Source organism: Ischnura elegans, chromosome 1 (genome assembly GCF_921293095.1).
Source record: "Ischnura elegans chromosome 1, ioIscEleg1.1, whole genome shotgun sequence".
Classification (NCBI taxonomy): domain Eukaryota; kingdom Metazoa; phylum Arthropoda; class Insecta; order Odonata; family Coenagrionidae; genus Ischnura; species Ischnura elegans.
Genome location: NC_060246.1, coordinates 115414852 through 115440047, shown reverse-complemented (window position 1 = coordinate 115440047; position 25196 = coordinate 115414852). Strand labels below are relative to the sequence as shown.

The 25196-nt window shown below is 38.9% G+C and overlaps 1 protein-coding gene across 1 annotated transcript in view; it reads left to right on the top strand.

Moving 5' to 3' along the window:
• The first annotated feature begins 4421 nt into the window (after window positions 1–4421).
• LOC124153492 (carbonic anhydrase 2-like) overlaps window positions 4422–25196 on the top strand; it is a 40746-nt gene continuing 19971 nt past the window's right edge. Inside the window, exons 1-2 of the mRNA XM_046526695.1 lie at window positions 4422–4620; window positions 6098–6166. Coding sequence (XP_046382651.1) covers window positions 4527–4620; window positions 6098–6166 — 163 coding nt within the window. The 5' untranslated portion in view covers window positions 4422–4526. The remainder of the gene's footprint in view (window positions 4621–6097; window positions 6167–25196) is intronic.

Below are 25196 nucleotides of genomic sequence, written 5' to 3'. Positions count from 1 at the left end.
CTGAGCCCCCCCAAACGAATTAATGAGGGGGCTCGGGCCCCCTCAGGCCCCATTGAGTCGGCGCCTATGTATGCTAGCCAGTTTTGAATTGATATGCACTTATTTAATTATTATCCCGATGATAGCTCTTCAGACTAAAGTTTATTTACAAATTTCTTTTTCAGGGATGACAAGTAATGTACAAAATTAAATTTTTGTTTAAAATGCACGGTGTCCTCATGTTACTTCGTAAAATTTTCTTATGTTACAATGGGAGCATCGGTAATATTTCCTTAATCATTAAATCTTCTCTGAGTTGGAAACTCAGTTTAAGTAAGTTCAATATAGTAATGCAAAATATATCTTTATATGACGGTGAAAGTGACAACCGAAATCTTGTTCCTTACTCCCCGCGCCTCAGGACCGGAGATAAAACGTCGTTACAACGGGGTCATTAACCGCTATCTCGTGATTCCTGGTGAAAACTGAGTGGAAGTGATGGGCAAATGCATAAAGAGCTCGGAACAATGGATGGCAGGGCAATTATGTAAGGCGCACGGGATGAGTTGACGCCTGGCGGAAGCCCGTCCGAGACCTTCAAACATTGCCGACTTTCATGTGCTTAAAATGGGAATATGCGCAACATTCAAACGGAACGGACAATGAGTCTGAAGTGAAAAAACGGTCGTACGGAATCCATGTAATTTTTCCTCCCAGTCGCAACCACATCCGAATTATTTTAACTGAGAAAATAAATTTCATAGTTGCGCGATTTCCCATGCATTTAAATGGAGCGCAATTCTAGAGGTCTTTCTCGAGATGAGCCACTTCATTGCCTTCACTTGGGAAGGGTGTATCATCATTTCATTGTTTACAGTTCAGTGCCAAATACATAGTTCGATATAAAATTAGTTCTCTAATAGATACAGTGGGGCAATGTAAGATATCATCTCATGAATCTAAGAAAAAAAGTATTTTTCTGAGTCTAGGTTCCAAGGACTAAGAAGGCTTAATCGAGTCTAATTGGTGACTGTATCAAGAGATTTTCGGAGGATAAATCGGGTCGGAAGGTTCAAGATTTTACCACCAAAAACGCTTCTCCTATATGTATCCTCGACGAAAGCCTCATAACTATACATTAAAATTGTCGGACATAATTTGGGGAATTATATTCGATACATATACAGTTTAAATAATTAAATAAATATCTTCAACGATGACCTGAATGAAGAAAAGTTTTTATTCAACGCTAAAAAATCGTTATCGTCTGGATGGCCTCACTTAAAGGTCTTCGCTATCTCCACTAAGCACTTGCGGCGGACAATTACAAGGATAATTTTGAGCACAAGTTGTTTCTTTAAAACTTTCTGAAAAGTCCACTAAAGTCCTAATTCATTGATTGCGTGTTTTTTGATTGTGTTTCGGTCAATACGAGAAAACTGAGCACTTTCTTAGCGTTTTGAAACTCTCAAAACAATACGTTTCAATCCAGCAGTAGAGAGTGACGAGATGGCACTGCAATTTCCTTGGCATAAACAACCAATAGCAGGTTCGACTTCGCAATATATCGGAATCATTATTTCGCTAAGCCAACCAAAAGATACTCGCGGCTAATCGAGGCAACACATGTCTTCGAAATAAACGGCATTTAATTCGCTGATTCTGCAACGTAGGTACCCACAACGCCGAATTTCAACAAACAAGCAAAGGGAATTGAAGGGCAATAAAACTCAAGGCAGCCAACGAAAGACATCCGAATGAATCAATCCATTCATTGCACCAACATAAAATGAAACAGTGACGATTTTCCACTGAAGGGCGCAAAAACATTCCTAAAAAGTATCCCAACGCTCTTAACTCGAAGTGTTCATCCCTATTCATTCCCTACATTCACCCGCCTATCTGGGATTTTCTCGAGTAATATTCAAGATGAAATGAGCTCGGCTGATAATGCCTCTACGAAATCGTACTATGGTAGTGGGAACCACGAGAAGAAGATAAGGGAAATAAAAAGTTAGACATACTTAAAATGTCATTCTTTCCTCGTACTATCAGGGGCAGCAACGGTTTCTCGGTAAATAGAATTTAAGGCGTCACTCGCTAGGTGGACTCATTGCTTTTTCATGATGGCATATGTTTTGTTCTTACTGCATGTTTCCGGTATTTTTCTTTTTATTCATTTAATACTTTTAGACCATGGTTTGACCCGAGTCTCTTCGCGGTGAATAGTATTGCGTAACGTGCATTGTTCTATTGTTGCATTATAGCCTTGCATTAACATACGGCGTAGGTATATTACTAACAGTAGGTAATTTTTGGCTTTCCATATGAGTTTTTTTTTGAGGTGTGATATTGGGTTTCATGGAACGATAAACGCTTGCTAAGAGCTCGCGATCCCTGCATGAATGGGTACGTGTTGTTTTTGCTATTATGAGTGTTCTTTTATGTTCATGTTGCGTGCATGTAGGGATCCTGTTGTATGCTGGGGATTAATCACTCCCTGCCAATTACCCTAGAAATGAGCACATATGTGGATAGACAGCCAATTATAAGCAGCGAATAGTTAATTAGGTATTAAATATATTCGTGGAATTACACTTTTCTCGTTAGCCTTCAATATACACAAATCTTTTTTTCATTTACTTTTCAATCTCGTCGGAGAGTTTGCCCATATCCTTTGTATCTGGGTAAAAACCTGAAATGTCGATCACCAATCCTCTAAGCAACCTCATTACTTTCGGCATTTGCTTACTACATTTTGATGGACACGACATGTGCCAGGGCAGATAAAATTATTTTACAGGACTCAACTCCAAGCAGTTTGAAATACGTTGTTTCACGACCACAATCATACTTTCTGAGGGCAGACAAGATGAGACTTAAATCGCTTCCAAGATAAGGCAAAACGACCAAAATGTGTTATCGGTTTCTCAAAGAACGTAATTACGGAGGGGTGTATCTCATAGTCTTAGACAAACATGAGGTTTACGAGTGGATGACTCAAAATGCGCTCAGAAAGCGTTTGATTGTGAACGGCTGACCGTGACCAGCCGATTAAGACAGATAAAAAGTTAGAAACCTTGGATTTCAACGGTTGTCGCGGTGGGGACATGGGAAAATTGGTTTCCATTTCGAAAACTAAATTTTTTTCTAAACAATGTCAATGAAAATGGAACGCTTGTTTTCGAATCCACTCAGAGAATTGCTTTCTTTGGGGCAGTGACCCGATTGACAGAAATCCTCTATAAAGCAACAAAAAAATCTACAAGTGGAATCGTACCGTACCACAAAGATTAAATGTATGGTTCTGATCATTCAAAATTAAGAAAAGTATATAATCCCCGGAATACCAGAAAATGAGCAGCAAGACACAGTAAAAAATAAGGTATCGCTACAATCTTCTCCAGCCAAATAGATCGACTTTATTTGAAGGCCCATTGATTAAAGAGCGTAATTACCTACGGCGCTACGGCACTTCTTGCCAATCGTTACGATAGTAAATAAAACAGGCAAAACCACGGATAAAATATTATCTTTGGAAAGATGATTCCGTTCCTTACATAAAATAACAAATATATTTGTAAGTATTACACGCATAGTTAAATAAAGTATTTATAATGCCAACGGTCTCCAAGACCGGACATTTGTACATATTTGGGTACATGTTCGTCATTCCCTTTCTTCGGGGCGGTTCGCATCTCTGTTCTTTTAGCTCTGTAACTTGTATTGTTCGATTTGGTAGAATCCTGTGAGAGCTAGAACCGAGCGAATGTTTTTCATCGGAAAATTACCGCGTCTAAGAGGCGACGAGGATGAGTGCGTGCGGTTTCCCCCACATTTTTTGAAAGTGCACGATATAATACTGATAGTAAGTTTTCTTATGCCTCCGTTGGTTGTAGTAATGAAATTATTCGGACAGAGGAGTGTTTTAAGGTTTCACAATTACCTACGGGATTTTCAGGGTGCCAGCACTGCCAGCAGTGATACGCATGGCGTGGGCTGGCAGTGGGTATTCGTATTTCCCATGTCTATATTAGTGTGACCAAATCCTACAGTTAGCTTTGATCCTTTTTTCAAAGTTATCTTTAAAAAAAATAAACTTATAAATTCCCAATGAAACTTATGAATTCGGTTGAGAGATATTAGCATGGACCCAACGTAATTGTAATCAAAGCTAAAAATAGTGGCTGCGTTCCACGATGTAAAATTCGGCCATGGCATGCAAGCGAGCGTTTAGGAATCTAGATACACCTCTGGCACTTGTTATCCATAAATGGATTTTAAAAAATTAAGGCTTAATTGTTCACTTTTAAAACAGGCTTAAATTTTCGCTCCATAAGCACGAGAAAAATGCCGCCATTCATCGGCGAAGCACAACAATGAGATCCTGGATAGCGCTTCGTAAATTCTAACAATGCCGTTGCCATGTGATCACCCTCAACGCTCAGGAAGAAGTCCGAATGTAGGACCCTCACATTTGGCTCCTACACAATTTTCCACACATGTATAATCTAAATTCTCCGGTCCATAACGTCTCATGATGCGCCATGTCCACAATAATTCCTCCGCATCTATACTTGTGGATATTCTGCGAAGACTGCATATTATACATCTTTTCATTAGTGGTCCTTTTACTGGCAGGTAAGGTCATGTTTATGTACATGCATTTTCGAGACATTTTCTTTATTTTATTGCAAATTATTTCTCATAATTTGAGTAGTAGAGCCAAAAATGGCGTCACAATCCTCTAAAAATATATCTAAATCTCGTTTATTCCCAGTCAGATTGCATATACTTATAATATTACAATCCTAATGTCTGTTTCATTAATTAAATATCCCTAGGGAGCGATTTAAGTGAAATTTCTGTAACCATGCGTGAGTGGCGGCGTTCATAGAAAAAGTTAACGCAGAACCTCTTGAAATAAACGCGCAAAGTAGCGTATGGTTCGGTATGTTTTGAAGTAAAGGGAAAATTAGCTTGAAATTTTGTAATCCTCAGTGTCGTAGTCATTTTTCCTTTTACACGCTTTTCACCCCTGCTTTGTCAATTTAAACCGTAAATGATGAAATAAGACACCTTGCGATGAGAACGGATGAAAAATAACATGAATATTTCATGAATAATGGACAGGTAAACTCCGGAAAAGACACCGAGTAATACAGTGTATTTAAATAGTGTACGCGGCAGTCTGCGGTCATTTCATAAGAAGCGTGCAGTCCTCGCTATTTTTACTATAAACGCCACAAAGCTGTAAAGCTATTTTTTATTAAGTGCTTAATAAAAATTGATGGCTATTTTTTCAATGAACCGGCCTAAATATTGATGTACCGTAGCCCTCCATTTCCCCGACTAGTTCCCTCAATTCCTTGATGTTATTTTATCTTATGTCTTTCTTTACAAGTCCCAAGTAGGAGCTTATCTCTCGGTCTTTCTCGGGAGAAATTTTCTTAACACGTTGCGTACGGATGACGAGAATTCTCGTAATTTTTTTCCCGAACGTTCCGGACGGATGACGAAGATTCTCGTCATTTAGGCGCGTCAGCCTAAACAATTTTAAAGCGTAAAATACGTATTCGTTAGTACGTTTTCAGTTGTTGTTCGTTATACATAATTAATTGATGCATCATAACGTTTGATTGGGTAAATTATATTCTAAACATTAGCTTTTTAATCATGTTTAAACCAAAGGCATATTTCCAATCTAAACACCTCCACCCAGAATCGGTGTTCCTAGGAATTTAAATGCCCCGGTACGCAACGTGAGAAGTCATTCGTCAGCGCCGAAGGCGTGTATACTTTGCTGTACCGGTGAGATCAAAACTCACCACAACCAGCCAGTTTACAAAAGAAATTTAAATAAAATTGGCTTTTTCCCTCCAACATTATATCCCTCACGCAACTGCTATACCTTGTGACATGGCCCATCCCATAGGTCCATCCATCTCTATCGCCGGGTTCTCCACAGTTCCTTTTCTTCTCCAATTATTCTTTCACTCCTCGATTATTAATCTATCAGATTGATCAGGTATTAATATATTGTCAGTACGAAAGTACATGACTTGAATTCCACTTTTCAATAAGCGTAATGGTAATCCAATTATTGTTTCCCTTGCAGCTTATTACTTTTCCAAATTACCTCGAAAACCACATCCCTTGAGGTTGTACGGATATTCCTATCATAATGGTAAGTTTATAAATTTTATTTTCATTATCGAATTTAAATCGTTTGGTGCATCGCAAATACGAAAAAACTAAGTGAATTATTTTTTTAGCTTTGACCATAAAAATTTATAAGTACTCATTGGTAATTATTTTGCTCATTAATGGAACCCATTGATACTCCTGCTCGACCGGTCGCATTAAGCCTTTATTCTTGACCTCTTCCTCGTATAAAACCGACATTAACAGATTAACCGAGGTTAACAGATGTAACGTATATATCTTGAAGTTTTCAAAATGTATACGTTACATCCTTGTGAATACATGAAAATTCATTCGAAAATTAAATTCATAGCCTCCGAGAATGTACTTACTTATATTCCTATATATGTATATATATGAGATGCAAAGTGCACACAAACATGGACGATTTGCCCTGAAAATTTCAAAGTCTTAGTGCGGGATTTAAAAGAGAAATACATACGATAGATGACTGTGCGAGCGGGAGGAAGTGCATTCTTATGTCGCAGCAGGAACTTATTTTAAATATAAATTGGACATTGGATGTTAGCTAAGATAGTCGAGCTCAAGAATAGTTTTTCTCGCCATTTACGGAGCAAAAAAGGTCGATTTTAAAGGATGTTGATGCGAAAATAATAAATTGATGAATATAAGGGTAATTAATTTTCAAATGATGTTGGATAAGTAATTACCCTCGTATTCCTTTTTATGAAGTGCCGAAGCGTAACTGCCGAAATATTAGAACGAGCAGGCAGTGGCGGATCCAGGATAGGGACAAGGAAGGGGGGGGGTCTAGTTAGGAGGTAACCTCCCAGCAGTAGTGGGGTCCAAACAACATTACCATTGTATCTAGTGTAAATTGGATACCCAAGGGAGGACTATAACACCACTATCTCCTCTCTGGTTCTGCCACTGGATTGCAAAATATCAAAAGTAATATAAAATAGGCACTAAGTTTGGAGCTAATTTGTCTTTTAACTTGTTAAATTTGGTAAATGTATCAGAAAATATAACTAAATACTTTTGTACTAATTGTAAGTGGCAACCTCCGAAAATTTATATGCTCTGAAAATTGCGAGTTGATAGACAGAAATTTGAAAGCGAAAAGGGCGCGAAAGAAGATTGGTGGGGAGGAAAAGATGCATTTATTGGAATTTTCGCTGTAGGTAATCAAGCAGGTAAAATTTTCACGCAAATCTGCCACAGGAGATGGATTTTAAGCGCCAATATTTTTTATACTAACTCTCTTACTTCGAAGTCCCCATTACTCAGTTATTTAGTTCCCTTACGTTGAGATGTTATTGTGCCATGCGTAACTCATTTGCTGCAGCTCATGTGATAACTTTCATGAAGTATTATCCCAACGATCACGACCGTATAAGTATGATCGCATACACTCAGTCTCTTGCCGGTGATGAGCAGAAATAACCATGGACGGCCTTCATCCTTCAAGCGTTACGAGCGCATTGAAAGAGACCAGTTAGCTCATAAACATGTCCGCTTGCTCGCTTTCTCAGCATTTTAATATTCTTCGAATAAAAATATTATTCCGCCGCAACCGCTCACTCTACTCGTTAACAATTTTACACTCACATCAAACATCCCCATAGCTTACGTAATGCATTCCCTTCTCAGTATCCCTCGGTTTTTATTCATTACCGTTAATTTCTTTGGCCATTAATGTATGTTTCCACGAAGCAATAACGCCCCGGAATCTAAATCAAAATAAAAAGTGCAAATGTATCATCGTTTACATCATGTTCTTGGGTACGCGTTTTAAGTGGACGCACTCCAACTCGAATTAGTGCTTGTGCTACGCGAGTGCCTTTGAGAATACATCAAACGGAGAATCACAGTGGCTCACAGGTCGCAACGTGACGTAGTTCTCGAGCAAGGGATAAAACAGTTACATTTCCATGCCATTCAAGAAAATAATTGCGGACTAGCCGGTGGCGTACTTGTCGAAATCCGCACAACGTAGGAAAAAACCGCTGAGGTAAAACCGTTTGAAAAGACTGGGTTTTGAACCCGGAACTCCCGAATATCCGGGTTCAAAATCCGGTAAATGATTTTCCCCCGGTGGAGTTTTCACACATTTGCGGATTAGTTACTATCCAAGCAACTAACTCAACTATTTGTAGCTGGTATAGTTTTCCCAAATATTCAAGACACTTTGCAATAAAATTTACAATACAACTCAAAATGTCCGTGAACTTCCGGCCGGTTTCATTTCCCACCGAACATCATTCACTTAGAATATTACAAAGAAATACAGAACTGTAAACTAATATCTGAAAAGTTGATATCCCGTGAATAATGAATTGATCCAACGATTTGATCGATGGAGTTTTCTCTTTAATAGGAAAATCCACCAAAATCGTTGGCACATTAATGGCTGATGCCTGGTTTCGCTATTTAGTGGGCCCTTTCCGCTTCTATAGCGGTGAAGTATTTACCCCGTCCCTACCTTCCAACCCTATCCCTATCCCAGAGTTATCGATGGGCTTCTATCGCGGCGGCACCTCTTTCCTTGTTTCTTCCCATCTAAATCCCTCCCCGGGAGGGCGGGCGTATAAGTCTCTGACTTGGTTCCCGGCCTCGGTGTGTTGTATCCTTCAGAGGACCCACCTAGGAGTCCTCATCTCTCTCTCCCGTGAATAATGAAATAAAATAATAGTATTGACGGTTGAGCTACCTTTCGAGACTATGGCAACATGAAGTCGGCTTTTGACTGGTACTATGCGTAAAGCAAAAGAACCGTAGGAGTAGAATGAAATTGAGATTAAGATACAGAGAAGAAACGCTTAAAAGCGTGGCACACGTCACACCAATGGAAAGTAAACAAACGAACTTAACTTATCTTTAGTCGAAGAAGAAATATGCTAAATGGTCAACCCAAAGTTTATCTCTACAATACCCCTACATCTTTATTTCCCGATAATCATCACATAACCTAAACCGTAATAAACTTGCGATCAATCAATGAAGGTCACAAACCGTGGGTAGGACATAAAACCTTTTTTCCAATACACAAAAGCACACGAATTCTCAATGGACCACACCATGTTCCTATTCGTCCGAGATCAACAGAATGAGGCCACGTAAAAGGTGATGGCCACTTATTCCCCGGTTTACGAGGTATAAACAAACGAAGACTGTAAGTACCAAAGCTTTGAGCGTGGAGGCGGGTTAATTATACTCAGAGGTCAGGTCGGGCGATCGCCGAGGGCCCCGAATTTTGGGGGACTCTACAGCGCTCGCGTCCATTCTGAAGCGTAAAGGAAAGCTGCAATAAAAAATATTAAGGTTACTTGAACCAAATATTTTTTGCAATTTTAAAATTCTACGTTTTCATTAGTTACTTTAGTTACAACAGAGTCAGTTAACAATGTTAAATTTTAAAAAATAAAGCTGTAAAATGATGAAAAAAGAGAACCTAATGTTTTTTTGAAAGGGTTGTTCGAAAAGGCTAATTTGGCGATATTTTTACATTAGAGTGCAATTACTAGGAACAAATTCACTAAATTGGCAATAGAACCATAATACATTATGATATTATGATAAGCTGTGAAATTCTCGTTTTTCATGACATTTTTTTTTTACGAAATTTCCATTTTTTTATTAACTTGCATCTGGTATTTAAGAGCCAGAATACCGCCAAAATCCATTTCCGGGCATATCATTTCCTAAAATTTTCCGGGGGAGGACACCCGAATCATGAACCCCAACCGAGGGCCCCAATCCCCCTGACTATACCACGAATTTTAAAAAGCGTATCAATACGCAATAGGGGAGTTTCCCTCATCAAAGGAAATAAAGGCACTGATTGCGATTCGTTACCCACCATTAGTGTATTCTTAATTTACAATTTATTTGGTTTTAGAAATCCCAGTTTAGACGAATGCTAATGGTCAATTTTAACCTCATTTGAAAAAGGCTAGATTTGCGGCCATGCGATGCCACTCCACGTGACGTGACGTAGATGCTATACGAGTAGTCAGGAGTTTTCCATCTTCTGAGATTACCAACGCATGCATGAGGCACAGATCTCAGGGAAACATGTCTTAGTAATCACTTATTATAATTATTGCCTATGGTCGGAAAGTTTCCTTCGTTTGATAGGGTATTAATAATCCTTATTTAAGCCAAGCGCTACCTGCTAGCAGCCTGCATCGTAGCGGCGCTCAAGGCCTCGCACCACGGTGGCCCCACACAGCGGTAGGTGGAACCAGAATGACGTCACACGGGAGTTTTCCCAGCATTCATACTTAGCCGTCGCGTTTTCGCGCGCTTGAAAATTTTCAATTTTCATTTAATCGCGAAAAATAGATCTTCATTTAAAAATCTAAAAGTGTGAAATATGTACTCCAGGAGTAATGATCTTTCAATTTAGGCAATTAAAAAAATAGGGAACCACCCTAACGTTGAATACAGTACCCCAATCTTACAAAGGATACGCAAGAGCCATAGACCGTTAAATTTACTACAAATGCCTCAACGCTCCAAGCGATTATTGTGTTCCGCGATAAAAAAAGGGCTCCAATTGAGTGCATGTATAACGAATTTAAAGGAACGGCACTCAACAATCCATTTTTAGCTACGGTAGTTCATGCTCAATAAATATAGCTGTGTCACCTGATATAAATCCTGAAATTTAAATTCTAGAATTAAATGTGTTTGTATATTTACAAGGGTATGATTTTATCGAAAACTGGCCGATGACGCTCAGGGGCTTTCTAGCATGGGCTATCGATTGATGAAAATCATGCATCTATAGCACGAACCACGATACTTTCCCGGGAATATGGTTCTGCTTAGGCGAAAGCCTGCCTCAAGATGCTAATCCGTCATCCCCTATTTTCTCTCTCCTTCACTTAGACCATCATTTCGCGGGGGAGCTCACACCTTCTCAACCCCCTCCCTGTTATTCACCCCATGATATTTATATCGACAAAAAAAGAATAATATTCAATATGAATATCACAGCATGCTGCGGGTATGCCCCCACGCATGATTCATTTAACTTATTTAAACTATGATACTTAATATTTTCGTGGTTTTCCTCATTTCTGGGGAAGTGGGCAGGTGCCCCTAGTTTTCTCTCAGCGGCTGATAACGTTCATGGTCTTCAGATCTAGCAACCATTTCCTCCCAGACCGAGATACATATCTCTTCTTTTTCATTTCCTCAAGCAGTTAGCTTCATGGGCATTCCTTCCTCACCCATTCTGTGCACGTGATATTACCAATCACGCAATCGCGGATTTACAATTCTCTCCATGTCCTCGCCATATAAATTAATTAAAATAGCCTAATGCATGGGTAAGAAATAGATGCTTCCAGGTGAACCAGAAAAGTGTTGAGTGGGTTCTTTCCTGCTCAAATGAATGGCTGTACCAATACTGTACACTGGTTTGCGGACTCCTAGTTTTTTTTTTGACGGAAGGGTATGGAAACTTAAATTGAAGTTAAACAAGATGCCTCGCAAATATAGAAAAGAGTAGGTCTTTGAAGCAGGTATTAAATTGATGCGCCTCCATTTATTTATAAACGGATTTGATTATTTTAATCCAACAATGCCTGGAGACTTTTACAAAATGCGATAAATCCATTATAAAAAGGAAAAGCTTGCAATAAAATGTATGAGGGCCTAAAGTTGAACGCCAAAAGTACGGCAAAGCAAACTGTTAAAGTCATGGAAAGAAAAGGAGACGTAAACAGTGATGGCGTATTTAATTTTACGTCATATGAGACATGACGGGATATTAATTAAAGAACGTTAAGAAGAGGAATTAGAGGACTTCAATAAAACGCCTTTGGTGGCCAAAAAATAATTTCTCAGCATGTTTATTTACTTCGCAAATTTATTTAAAGCAATCCCACCGATGAAAAATCTCAAAATATATCCAACAAGGGAGAAATTTCGATGAAAATATCTTATTTTGCTTCAGTAATGTACACGCGCCTACTTCGGGAACAGAGAAGAATATGCTACCCACGGGAACTGCCTCGTTGAGGCCACATAAGTTACTGATGCCCGGCTAATTGCATGTCAGGAAGAACTGAATCCAACATTTTCACAAGTGTTGTTTTGTCGCTGTAATTTCATATGAAATTAGGAAAATCCGACTTCGACTTCTCCGAGGTTTTCATTTTCAACCACAGCGTATCCTGTGGTTGACAAGTCCAACTGTCACGCCTTTGATTCCCTACTTCGCTTCCTGCTGGGCGCAACTCTGGCCTTCGGCAGCGATCGTAACTTCAGCCCACTCAGTTCGCTAGTTTATGGCCGTTCGCCTCACTCTGCTGTTTTCCACAGCTGTAAGGAAAGCCGTAAACGAAAATGGACTCCTGAAGGGACTGAGAAGGAGTAGACAAGCATCTTTCTGCGTCTCATAATTTTCCTAAAGGATGACAATGGTCCCCAAAATTTTCAAAATAAAAAAAATCAGGTCCACCTCCAGGTTTTCAGTGCAAAAATTTGAAAATATATAAACATTCCTCATCTTTTCGAACGATCAAATGATATTTTTCACGTAGATTAAGGATTTTTCTTTCCAGATGCATAAAATTACACTAATGAAGTATATTCAATAGCTACAAACATTTTTATAAAAAGATCGGCGAAACTAAAAGGGAATAAGTAGTTGCATTGAGATTCAAATTTCTTATTGTAGTTTTAAGGCTTAGGTACTCACATTATTTCTTAAGAAAATTAAAAAACGAGTATCGAAAGGAAATGGCAGCAAAAATAATGCTAACTGTATCTAATGCCTCCTTGGATCAGAGGTTTTCCGATAATGCACAGAAATTTTCCAGTTCTGATATCTCAAGAATACTTCCTTAATTTCAGAGTTTTCATCAGCTATTTTTCGAGATGTCCGCCACATTAATTAACCAATTTTCGGACCTACTTTGCGGAATACAGGCATAAGGAAATAAATAATTACATGCCCATTATCTTCAAAATTTTATTTACCGATCTGGTCCTGGCGTTCACTGCGCCAATTTCAAGGGGTAGAGGTGTGAAACCATGGAGGTTGAAAATGGTTCTTTGAAAGTCGAAAGCAGGTAGTTAAACATAAACTTGTAAAATACAACCAAGTACCTATTTTTTTCATCGTACACCATATATTTTTTTAAGAAAATTTATAATGGAACACATTATTAACCACCAGTTGCACCGCTGGAATGAGCTACGACGATGAATTCTCTAGAGAATGAAAAAATAAAAATTAAAAGAGCAATTGATAAAAGGGCTGCACAAATTCGACGCCAGTTGTAACAACAGAATAGTCGCCAACAACAGAAGTTCAAACCATTCGCAGGTCAGTATTCACTCAAGGAAAAAAACAAGAAAAGGAAAATCAATCGTTAATTCAGTCATCGCCCAAGCGAGAATCTCGATTCCTTGATTGAAAATTGCAGCCGTTAGGTAATCGCCCCTCGAAGGCCGTGGAGCAAATGACATTTCAATTCCAGCCATTCTACTGCTGCACATAGCTGTTTTCGATACACGTGAAGCCATTCTCTGAATCAAAACACAACCAAAATGATTGAAAATATTGGTAGAACGTACAGATCGATATGGGGCGTGGCAGTCCAGAGGATAGGGCATTTGGGTAGTGGATCAGATGGTGCCGGGTTCAAATCTCCAGTGAAGATTCCGGACAGTCCAACCAAAAATCTCGGAGTAGGAAGAGGGCTAGGGAAAGGATTAAGCTCCTTACCCTGAATGCGTGACTTTAGCACGCCAGATTTTTAATCTGGATTGAGCCACATCCTATTATGTCCATTCCAATTCATCCTTACTGAGTGAGTAGAAATAAATTTGTGCACAATATCATGACCATCTCGATACTAGACCATAAACTAATTTCATAACATTTATCTTCCCATTGTCATAAACCCTTCTGAAATATCATTCCATGGCTCGAGACTCTTTTCAATTCAAAGTCCCATTAGGGGGCAATCGCCTGAAATAAAAGAAAAGGACAACTGCTTCCAGGAAGCTGGACACCAGCTCATTCCCCGTACGAATGTTGAGGGTCACCTTAAAATAGGAACTGTGATTCCACCTAATCAAGGGCCGTAGCAGAAGCAGTGGCGCCGACTCCATGGGGCCTGAGGGGGCCCGAGCCCCCTCAAAGATTCGTTTGGGGGGACGGAGCCCCCTCTATAATTCAAGAAAATAATTAAGTTATATTATGCTATGTGAAATAACAAAAATATATTGTTAATTTTTATTTCCCATGTTTGACGGAAGTTACCTTTTAAAATAAAGTCAACAATGTGTGTTGAAACAAATAATTATAAGGTTGAGCAGGTTATCTGAATCAAGAGGGGTGAATCATGGTAGTGTTTCAGTGCTGCGACACACTTTGAATTTAACCTCTTCCCGGGGCAAGACCTCCAATATGGGCCCCCCCAATATTTTTTATAAGTCGGCGCCCCTGAGGAGAAGGAAGGGGGAGAACCAATGATTTATAATAGATGTTAGTAGTAAAAACCGAAACAGGGACTAACTTGATAATACTTGAGGCTAAATACTGAAACTAATTCGAAACGAAAATTAATGTCAGGGGCAGGAGAGTAGGAATAGTACTCGGGCTACTGCTAATAGCTCAGAAAATTCGTATACACGTTGCGCAAACCAAAAAGGGTAATTATATCTGGATAAGGAAACAAATGAGGACGCACAAAGTTTAAAATATGAGGAATATTGGGAAAAAATAAACTGTAACCTTAATTTTGTTTATTAGAGCTATTCCGATTTTCTTCCTATCCATCTAACTTTTTCTATACTACTACATTCATACCTTATCATGCAGTTACATCACCTTATTTTTTATTTTAGAACAATATAAAACATAAATGACCTTAAAGGGGTTCTTATTTAAAATTACTCAACCTAACCTTACATTGAACTTAGCTCCCCCAATGAAACCATCTATATCCTCAACTGGTTGGTGCCAGCATTAACTTGCAGATGACACAAAACACTAGCTCACTCCCATTCTCGGTGCATCGGTTCCACAGAGGCTGACACTCGGAACTGAGTCGGAAGAAGGTGTTTCGATTGGTACACCATCCGTAGCTCCTTCACACTACGCAGGCGAGGGAGAGGGCGGAGGACGCACGTGACGGAGCGCGTTGCGTCAGGTGCGCCGCGTGTTGCCCGTCGATGCAAATGCGTGGTGACGCAACAAGAGGATACGGATTGCGCAATGCACCGCGCCACACGGGTGCGATGGATTGCCCAGATTTCGCCCTCTGCGATCCGATTGTTTTCCTCCTCAACGTGCCGGGGGAAAGTGAGGGCAAGGGTATCAACAGAAGGGAGTAAACAAGCCCACTCCCCACCGATTCACGGATTAGACAAGCGCGTGAAGGGACCACGTGCTATGGTCCGTGATTCGAGTGGATTAAACCAGTTCACCTTGTGCCTCCGCTTCATGGGCGCTGCAGTTCACACGATCGGCGACACAATCATTAGAGGAGGAAAACGAAGGAATATTCTGCCATCGGGGCATTACAAGTCTGTCATTGTCAAAGAAAATCTAAACAGGACCGTTTTCGACCTCTGTGCATACGAACAAAGAGAAAATGGCAAAATATTACATGGCACTAATAAACATGTAATACTTTTATTTCCACTGCATTTATCACTCAGAAAGTAGACGGGTGTCAAGATTTTTATTAAAATATATGCGCGTTAAATATATTTTTATTTAATTTACCAACTTTCCCGATTTTACGAAGTTTTATGAACTCGCTTTATTGCCTGTCTTCTTGACCGGATCAAACCTTGCAACTCAGTTTTAACTCACTTTCCGAATACCAGGGAAGCTGAAATAATAACCTTAATAATTAGTTAAATAATTTCCCGGATAACTCAGAACTAGATGGCAAGGCAATATTCCAACACTTTTATTATAATTGGAACGCTATGTCGGTTTTTATTCTGAATTTAGCCGCAAATATGGAGATTAAGTCAAAAAATGGCCACCAAGACCCGATGACAGTGCTGTGATAATTAATAGGAAGGATATGCTAGAAAATCATATTAGGAACGAATTTACTTGCATTAAAGTCCATCGAAAAATTGAGGCGTGAAAAACATTTTTATAATAATTTATTTATAAAAAATCGGTAGGAATATTTAATAAATATAAATGGGGATTCCATAAAAGTCATTTACTTTTAACTACTCCGCAGCCACCTTGGATCCCGGCACATGCAAATGATTATCCCACTCTGGCATTTTCGCACTTAAATGTGCACTTACGGCGGACTCCGTAAAGGTTCGCCGCTGGCTATTTCATGGTTAATTTCTGGAGTAACACTAGCATTTAAGATTTCTACGGCGTAGTAAACCCTTCGGGTGGTGAAATTATTCTTAAATCTTAAGAAGCGTCTCGCTCGCCTGAGTCCTCACCCTGTGGATCAAAAAACAGAGATAAGCTACAGATGAGTGTGAAATTGGGTCGAGTTTCCCTCCGTCTCTCCGCCGCCAGTGATTTCGAGAAAGATCTAACGCCCATAACGTTAGGAAAGTAAACTGAGACGTGAGGTGAGCTCTCACATGTCCATATCACCTTTCAGATTGAATTACAGAGTAAGTCTGATGAGATAGGAATTCAGGCTTCAATTGCAATGTTAATTTATTGATATCTCCACATGCAGCAAGATTACTCTCATACTTCATTTCATTCGATTTATTAACGGAATTATCGTGTTTAAAAAAATTTTCTCATGGAAAAGATTTTTAAAATAGATGAAGAAGTAGACACTTCTTTCCAACATTTCGATTTTTAATGCCGTAATTTCAAGTTCACTCAGTAAAATATTAATTCAAGTTTTAGTATTGTTGAGATTAAATATACGGCACTTATTTCTAAAAGTAGATAACGTCCATGAATGAAGTTACATTGAAAAGTTTACGATGAAGCCAATTTCCACTACACGATGAAAACTGGCACCTAGGATGCAATTATCACATTACTATGTCCAGACATAACTACAAGTGCAACCACCCAAACCAGTGATAAGGATGGTGTTATCCATTCAATACACTTAGTTAACTTCACTCTTGAGGATGAAGAGGTAAGAATACAACTGAATAGAATTGCCGCGGCTGGCACACTTCCGTAAGCCATATTATAGCATCAGCCGAATGGACAGAAGACAAAGCCGAAATATTTACACTATCCATTTACATTAGACCTTTCCCATTTTACAAAACATATTTTGAAAGCTACTAAAACATATCTGCTAAGTACCACGAATACCTTTCATTCTGAAAATAAAGATAATATTTCTTGAAATGAATGGTGGTGGCTGTTTCTTTGTACCCATTTTAGGGTACTTTGCACTTTTCCACTCCAATATTTATTTAAAAATGAGCCAAAATGTTGATGTCAGAGTCCTGATGATACTGCAGTGCAGTGAAACATTTTGATTCATTTTTAAATTAATATTAATGTGGAAAAGTGTTAAGTATCTTTACCTCGTATCTAATAATATTTCATGTTTGGAGCATAGTAGCCTTTCATAGGATAGTAAAGCTCTTCTGCTATTATAAACACGACCTACACTCTTTCTTTATGCCACCTACTTTTAAAGGGCAATCGCGAAGTTACCATGATATTTAATTACTATCAATCATTTTACAATGACCACATTTTTCAGTTTTAAATAATCCTTATACAACCTTAACTTCGTCTATCTGAGGGCGGTAAGGGAATTCTAATTTCTAAATGAGTGAACATGGCGTTAGCAGGTACATTGAAACCACTATAAAGGGAAATAAAAGGAAACAGTTTAAAATCCACACATCTTAGTATTCCCTTCCATCAGAGGCATTCCTTCCGGGAACGTTTAAAATCAATATCCCTAGAACATTGTATTTCCTCCACCCGGGACATGTGCGCGATGCGACCCTCCACAGGCGGGGATGACGGGCAGAAAAACAGTGCCATCGGCATCGGACCATAGCCGCTGCCGGCCAATCAAATGCGATCCACCCCTCCCCTCGCCGACACTGGAATTAGCACCATCACTCACGCAAATCTCTCCCGGAAACGCAGACACCTTTCGTCATCGTTCGACGGCTGAACGTGTCTATTAAGGCTACGTCTTCGAGCGATGAGTGACGCAACAAATTGATTTTTTCACCAGAACACTTCAGAGCAACACTTACAAAACCAGAACAATTGGAATTATTTTCCACAGTGTCATCCTACGTACTACGTGGCAGCTTGGTTCTCAACACATGGGAGATTGAGAGCACTTGAAAAAAGAACTGATGCTTTCCCTGGTTGGGAACTGAGGGGAGGGAAAATACGGGGTACTGAGGGCGGAGTTCGAATCGTAGCCCGAAACGTCGGCAGCCATGGTGGAGATTACCCGGTGGAGCACCCGAACAACGATCACTACCAATGAGAGCACTTCATCTATACCTGCATACTGCCCTGTAAAACGCCAAAAATAGGCGTGTGGCAAAATGTGTTAGGGCACTGGCACAAAATAACTTAGTACATACGTTAGTCTGGTGATATGTAAAAAGGCCTAGCAATTACTTAATTCCTTCGTCGTTCGGGGGGAAAACGATTTCCTAAACCTTTCAGTTCGGCAAAATGCCTCCTTCATTTTATCGTTTCAGACGAACCTAAATTCAGAGCGGGGTTCTAAAATGATATTCTCCTTTGAAAGATATCTTATCTTTGTTGATCAAACAGTCTAGACCTAGCACACAATCTCTGAGCCTCTGGCGGCTCCCTATCGCTCCAGGGAGACAACTTCGAGTGTGAAGGAGTGGAGTCAGTGGAAATATTTAGTCAAAAGCATACAAAGAAGCCCTGTAAATCAATTGCTTACTCACAATCCCCAATTTTTTGATAAGATGTAACACTAATAAAACGATTTCAAGAGAAAACTAAGAACTAGGTATTCGCGAAAGTTTGCGCCGTCGATAGCCTCTTCAAAGAAAATTCCGCGATTGAAATGATAATCTTCTCCGAGTTGTACCTATTATATTCACGATTACTTGATCCCCCAACGAGTATTAAAATCAAATTAGACATCACGGAGTCCATATCCACTGATTCTTGAAAGACTCTGAGAAACTAACTGATGTCAAGGGAAATGTTGGCTACCGATTCGGAAGTTAATGTAACTACTAATCAACTAATGGTCGGCCATATTGCTTTCCCCTCAAATAATTTTTCCTTAAAAGCGAATTCCAGAAAATAGAGGACAACTTCCTTCCTCAGTAAGGCATAAACTATCATAAATACCATGTACAACTTTATATATTAAAATATAAACTGAAATTCGTAATTACTCAGGCTAATCACCATTAAAATCGCCCCAAAAATCTGAACCTTTTCTGAAATGGCAATTTAAATACAGAGGCCTTGATGGTGTGCGAAAAATTAAATACAAAAATCAGAAAATATGAGATGGTTTATGAAAGTCGCCTCAGAGGAAGCACCATTCCCACTCGATCAGTTTTTTCCTTCCAGCATTACTTGCTTATTCTTACGCCAATATCCCCATAGTTTTATGGAATTTAGAGTATTCCCGAAATTTGCCTGATAGTCAAATTTGAAAACGTAACCTCAAAATTGTCTCAGTAAGGAGTATTTTTTTAAAATTTGAGATAAGGGTTAATGGGTTCATTTTTACCCTGAAAATTTTCAGACGACATCGTGAGTATTCAGTGCCATTTCGCACTCGTCCGACCGCACCTTGAATAAGCAATAAGCAGCGAGCATATGGGATCCGTTGTAGAAAGACTTAATCCGCGAACTGAATAAAATACAAAGGAAGGCTGCGCGGTTCGTCAAAAACTGCTACGGGCGTAGAGACAACGTTACCCAGACGTTAGGGGAATTAGGCTGGGAGCCGCTGGAGACTCGGAGGCTGCGCGCTGGGGTTAGATTGCTTGAACAATTGAGACTGGATATTAGAGCCCAACTTTATTTCCTAGTCCGACAGAAGCGATAAATTAAGCGAGATGTTTTGCCAAACGGATAGATAGGGGAATTTGTTTTTCGCCCGAACCATAAAGGACTTAAATAAATTCTAGTCGTAATTTCCTTAGAGCACTTCAGTTTAGGTTTTCCTGGAGATACACATATGCTTATACCACTTATTTTTTATATCAGAGCGCGACCCGGGTTTCTAGGAATTATCATCATCTTCAGGCGCAAATTATGATGTGTCAAAAATAAATCATAATTTGAATTATCATCATCTTTAGGCGCAAATTATGATTTATTATCATAATTTGCGCCTGAAGACGATAATAATGCATTGAAACCCGGGTCGCGCTCCGATATAAAAAATAAGTGGTATAAGTAATTGTGTATATCCAGGAAAACTTATAATGGAATACCACAAAGTAAAGCAAGAGTCAGTGAATTTTGTTAGAGCACTTCGATTACTGCTTCGATGCGTAAACGGCTGGTGTCCTAACACCCCCTGCTACACGCCTTTTAGGCGGATTGCGGGGTATTATATAGATGTAGAATGCCTCACGAAAAACGACAAGATAAGGCCGCAAACACGCTAACACGGATGTTATTAGTCATTGCAATGAAATCGCAAAGAGCAGTAGTCATTAGCCCCTCCGTTAGATCAGTATTGGTACTCTGCTGGAGAAGAACGAAGAGGTGCAAACTTGAACACGAAGCGACAGAGAGCGTTCACATTTCAGAGTGATGATAGGTAGAGCAAGCGAAGATAGTTTTTTCAGCATTTGCTCTGCATACTTGCCCTTGGAACCTCCCTGTTTCCATCTCAAACGGCCTTCTTCAGCTTGTTGACAGAAACGCTGGAGCCCGGTCGTTGGCAAGAAATCCATTCCAATGCGCACAGTATTGCGATCAGCCAAGTGTGACGAGATGAATGTTGCGAAAAAGCTCACGCTGAAAACAATATTTCCTTTTGCGCCGGATTCCCATGTCTACCGAGAAATCCTGATCGACATCTATCTGCATAAAATAAAACAGATAAATCACCTGGATATATTTAAACCTAATTCACATGATGACATCATGATGACGTTTCCAAATCACAGTCAAGAACTTCTTCGAGAATTAAGCAATCGTCACGATATCACGGACAAAATTGAAGCCATGAAATCCTAATCAGCGCAAGTCCATTCAGCAAAATTTTGAGACAATTCACTTTTTCTGTACATAATCAAAGCTATTGAATCCATTACTCCGCCTTATCCCCATGAATAGATATGCTTCTATCCGCAATGTATCAGTCAATAGAAAAAAAAATGGAATCAGCAGCAGCTCCAGAAGCCCTTAAAGATATGCAAATGTGATAATCCCTACATCTTGCTAAGTAGACTTTTTCCCTCATTGGATTGATGGATGGCCTCCATTGTAGAGTACAAAACATGTAGTAGAATAAACTTATCATAATTGTAGGCGTATCCTACAGGTATTTGTATAATTTTTCATAATGATGTACTGTTGGAATGCCAAACCACGCATCACCACACTTCCACGTTGAATTAAATGCTTTTTGACCCATCGTATCCTAAATTTGATTGGTGAATAACAGTAAAATTTGGAAGAAAGATAAACACAAAATCAAGCGACTCATACCCAGCTAAACCCCGAGAATACTTTAAAAACCTCCCTTACAATTTTGTTGAACTGACCTGTACCGTAAATATGGACACATGTTACTCCTTCATCATGTATATTGCAGCATTTCACTCATGTATAAACAAGCTGTATTTCAAAGTTTTCATGCCTGACTTCGAAATATATTGTCATACGACGGCAAATTCAGCTTGAAAATTAGCGCTATAAATCTATTTAGAGAAAAATACACCTATTCCCAAAGTCTTTCAATGGAAATATACTAGCCCCATTCCGAAAACACATGAAAAAGGCTACATTTACTCTAGATCGTAAAAGTATGAATATGGGAGAAAAAATTTAAGGAAAAAATCCACTACATAGAGTGATTACTAAATCAAACGGATAAAGTTGCTCGTGGCTTGAGGCGACAAACAGCATGATATTTCATCGGCATACCTCCTCGGGAGAGTAATTATCAAGATAGAGAGAGTGCATTTTGCATTAAATAAAGGGCGCTACGAAGACGGCAAACAAGTAAATGGGCCCCTCGCATTACGTAAGCCAAATGACACATTTATTCCACCAGATCATTATATATTACCAACATCATAACCCAATCGCGTGAGACACTAGTAATGCTTATATTCATACAATGGCAAGTCCACACGAACGGTTGAGAACAATATCCATTTACTCCTAAACAGTTGATGAAAGATGGAGCCGAAGTGGAATGAAGAATGCAGCTCTTCACTTCCGGTATCCCTGATGCTACTCCATGTCTTTCTCCACGGAACATCATGCATTAGCATTGCCCATGTAAGACTTTTTCCCTTGTTCCCCTTGAAAGCTTTTCCTCCGAAGGAAAGTTAATTTATTGCACTTCTTCAACTTTATGAGTGCATCGACACTAAAGCCATTGAGTTAACCATGCGTCGACATATACATCGAATTTCGCAACATTGACTGCCCATTTCTCGTTCAGATAGAAATATCTTATGCGTCGTGCATGCTCTTACGGCCATTTTTTTTACAATTAACGGACATCAGGAAAATGTTAGGGAAACGATAATGAAGTCATCATCATTCCAATACAATGAGGAAAGCGAAAAGTGACTTTTATTTTAACTTACCTGAACATTACTTATGACTTAGGAACGCGTCTTACTACACAGATATCATGAGAAAAATCTGTGTATTGTCGCATATAACCATTAATGAATAACCATTAAATCGGATGCAAGGAACCGACGACGTAAAATTATGCGTTATTTCAAAAACCTTATTGGAAAGATCCCACTCATTAAACAGGAAATGTGGGGCCGCAATAGAAATATTCCCAAAAATTAAACGTAACTTTACTTATGACCCGCTATACTTATTGGAAAATAATTTTTGTAATTTAAGATGAATATATTTACAGGTTGCAATTTGAAGATTACGATTTGCTATCGGTTTTGCACCTTGAAACTTTCAAATTTGCTACTTCTTCGAGGAAACATTCCATCAGCATTTACACAATAATAAACAACCCATGCAGCTACAGTGACAGCGCGTTCAAAAGAATTCAGGCTTTTTTTCTCTCGCCCGCTAATAGGTGAGGCAAATGTGCTGCAGACTTCTGTCGATCTCACTAAAATGAATTTTCAGCACAAAAGAGAATTCGTTTTGTTTACTCGTAGCATAGGACGATAGGCCGACGTTTTTCCCACCCTTTAAAGAGTAAACCTTAAAACATGTTTCATAAAATTGGAAGAAACTAAATTTAAAAATTTAAAATTTTCGCAAAAATGCATCACCCAACAAAAATTCAAAGCTTTCCTCCAAGTCACAAATATATTTTAAAATTTTGATCATCATCATAATGAGTCAACATTCCTAAGATTGGATTGACGCAGCTCTCCATTCCGCTTTTATAATGACGTATTTTTTCTCTTTTACATCCGTTATAGTCTATCCTATCCAACTCATTCGGGGCCGTCCCTTGCTCTTCTTCCCTTCCACCCGTCCTTCTGCGATTGTTTTCATCAGCCTATCAACCCTCATAATGTGGCCTACTAAGTTGTTCAGTGTTTCTCCCTTAGGTTTTCAGAAGGTTTGAGAACTTTTCTTTTCTTCCACTCTTCTTTGCACTTCACTTCATCATTAGATTTTATCTTCATCATTTTTCGATTGCGCCACATTTCGAATTCATTCACATTTGACCTCTCTGCACCTATCAACGTCCAAGCCTAACTCTGATAGAGAATCACACAAGAAAAAACTTGTTTTTAGCTCCACCAATTCCAAAAATGCGATTTTCTAAGAATGCATAATTGTTTTCTGTTCTGTAATCGGATGCTTTCAACCAACTGAAGACGATATTTCCAAGTATGTACAGTGACTCACACTCGGCGTTTCAGGTTTTTAAAAGCTTACGGTACCGCACGTAGTAGACAATTTTCCGTCATGGCTAAGACCGGCGAGTATTTTTGGAAGAGGTATGGATAGGGAAAGTCACAAATAGGGTGAAAGCATTCGTCTGGAAAGAATCCCGGAATCGCACATTTCATCGACGGACAAAGAGTTAGTAGCCAAAGAATGTGGATCAAATATATCGGTGTAATAACGACAACTAGAAGCAGTGTTAAAGCAAAGAGGTCACAGCCCATGTCAATATTGATAAACTGTTTTCAATACAAGGATTCGATTCCTTCACTAGGCCCTGAAGTTGTCAACAATATGTCTAACAATTTAAATAAAAAGGAAAATAGGCCCTCCTCTAATCTTCGGATTCTCGCAATTTCAACAAATGTTTTCAATACTAACCTACGCAATTTGTTGATTTGTCCCATGTAAACCGGCCTTTATGCATATTCGAAAAGACGATTTACCAAATATCACCGCTTCTGTCATATTCGCGCCGTAATTAGGAAATGAAAGCTTAACAGTATGGTTATAAACAATAATTACGATTAATCTAAGTATGATAGGCATTGCTTATGCGTAGCCTACGTTATATACATATACATATGAATAACGTAGGCTACGGCTTATGTTAATGTTTATTCTTAATCAATAATATTAGAAACTGATTAACAATGGTTGCTCTCAACAATCAAATCAAATATCCTCCAGGAGTACATAGATGCAAGTGGCGCAAAGTAGTTATTCGTGTTTTTGACCGTGTTCCACCAATTTTAAAAATCTGAAAAAATAACACTTTAGGGTAGGGGCAACAACAAATATTTTTTCGGCGTGTCTATTGTTTCCTAATTTTTTAAATTTAATTTTGAAATTTTTAAATTTATGTGAAAGTTTAGTTTTCGGTCAAAAAACTTTGAAAAAAATCAGGATGGTAGAACGTATTTGTATTTACATTTTAAAATCAAGATGATGATTTTACAAAAATAAAAACTGGAGATATGATTAAAAACAAAAAATCGGG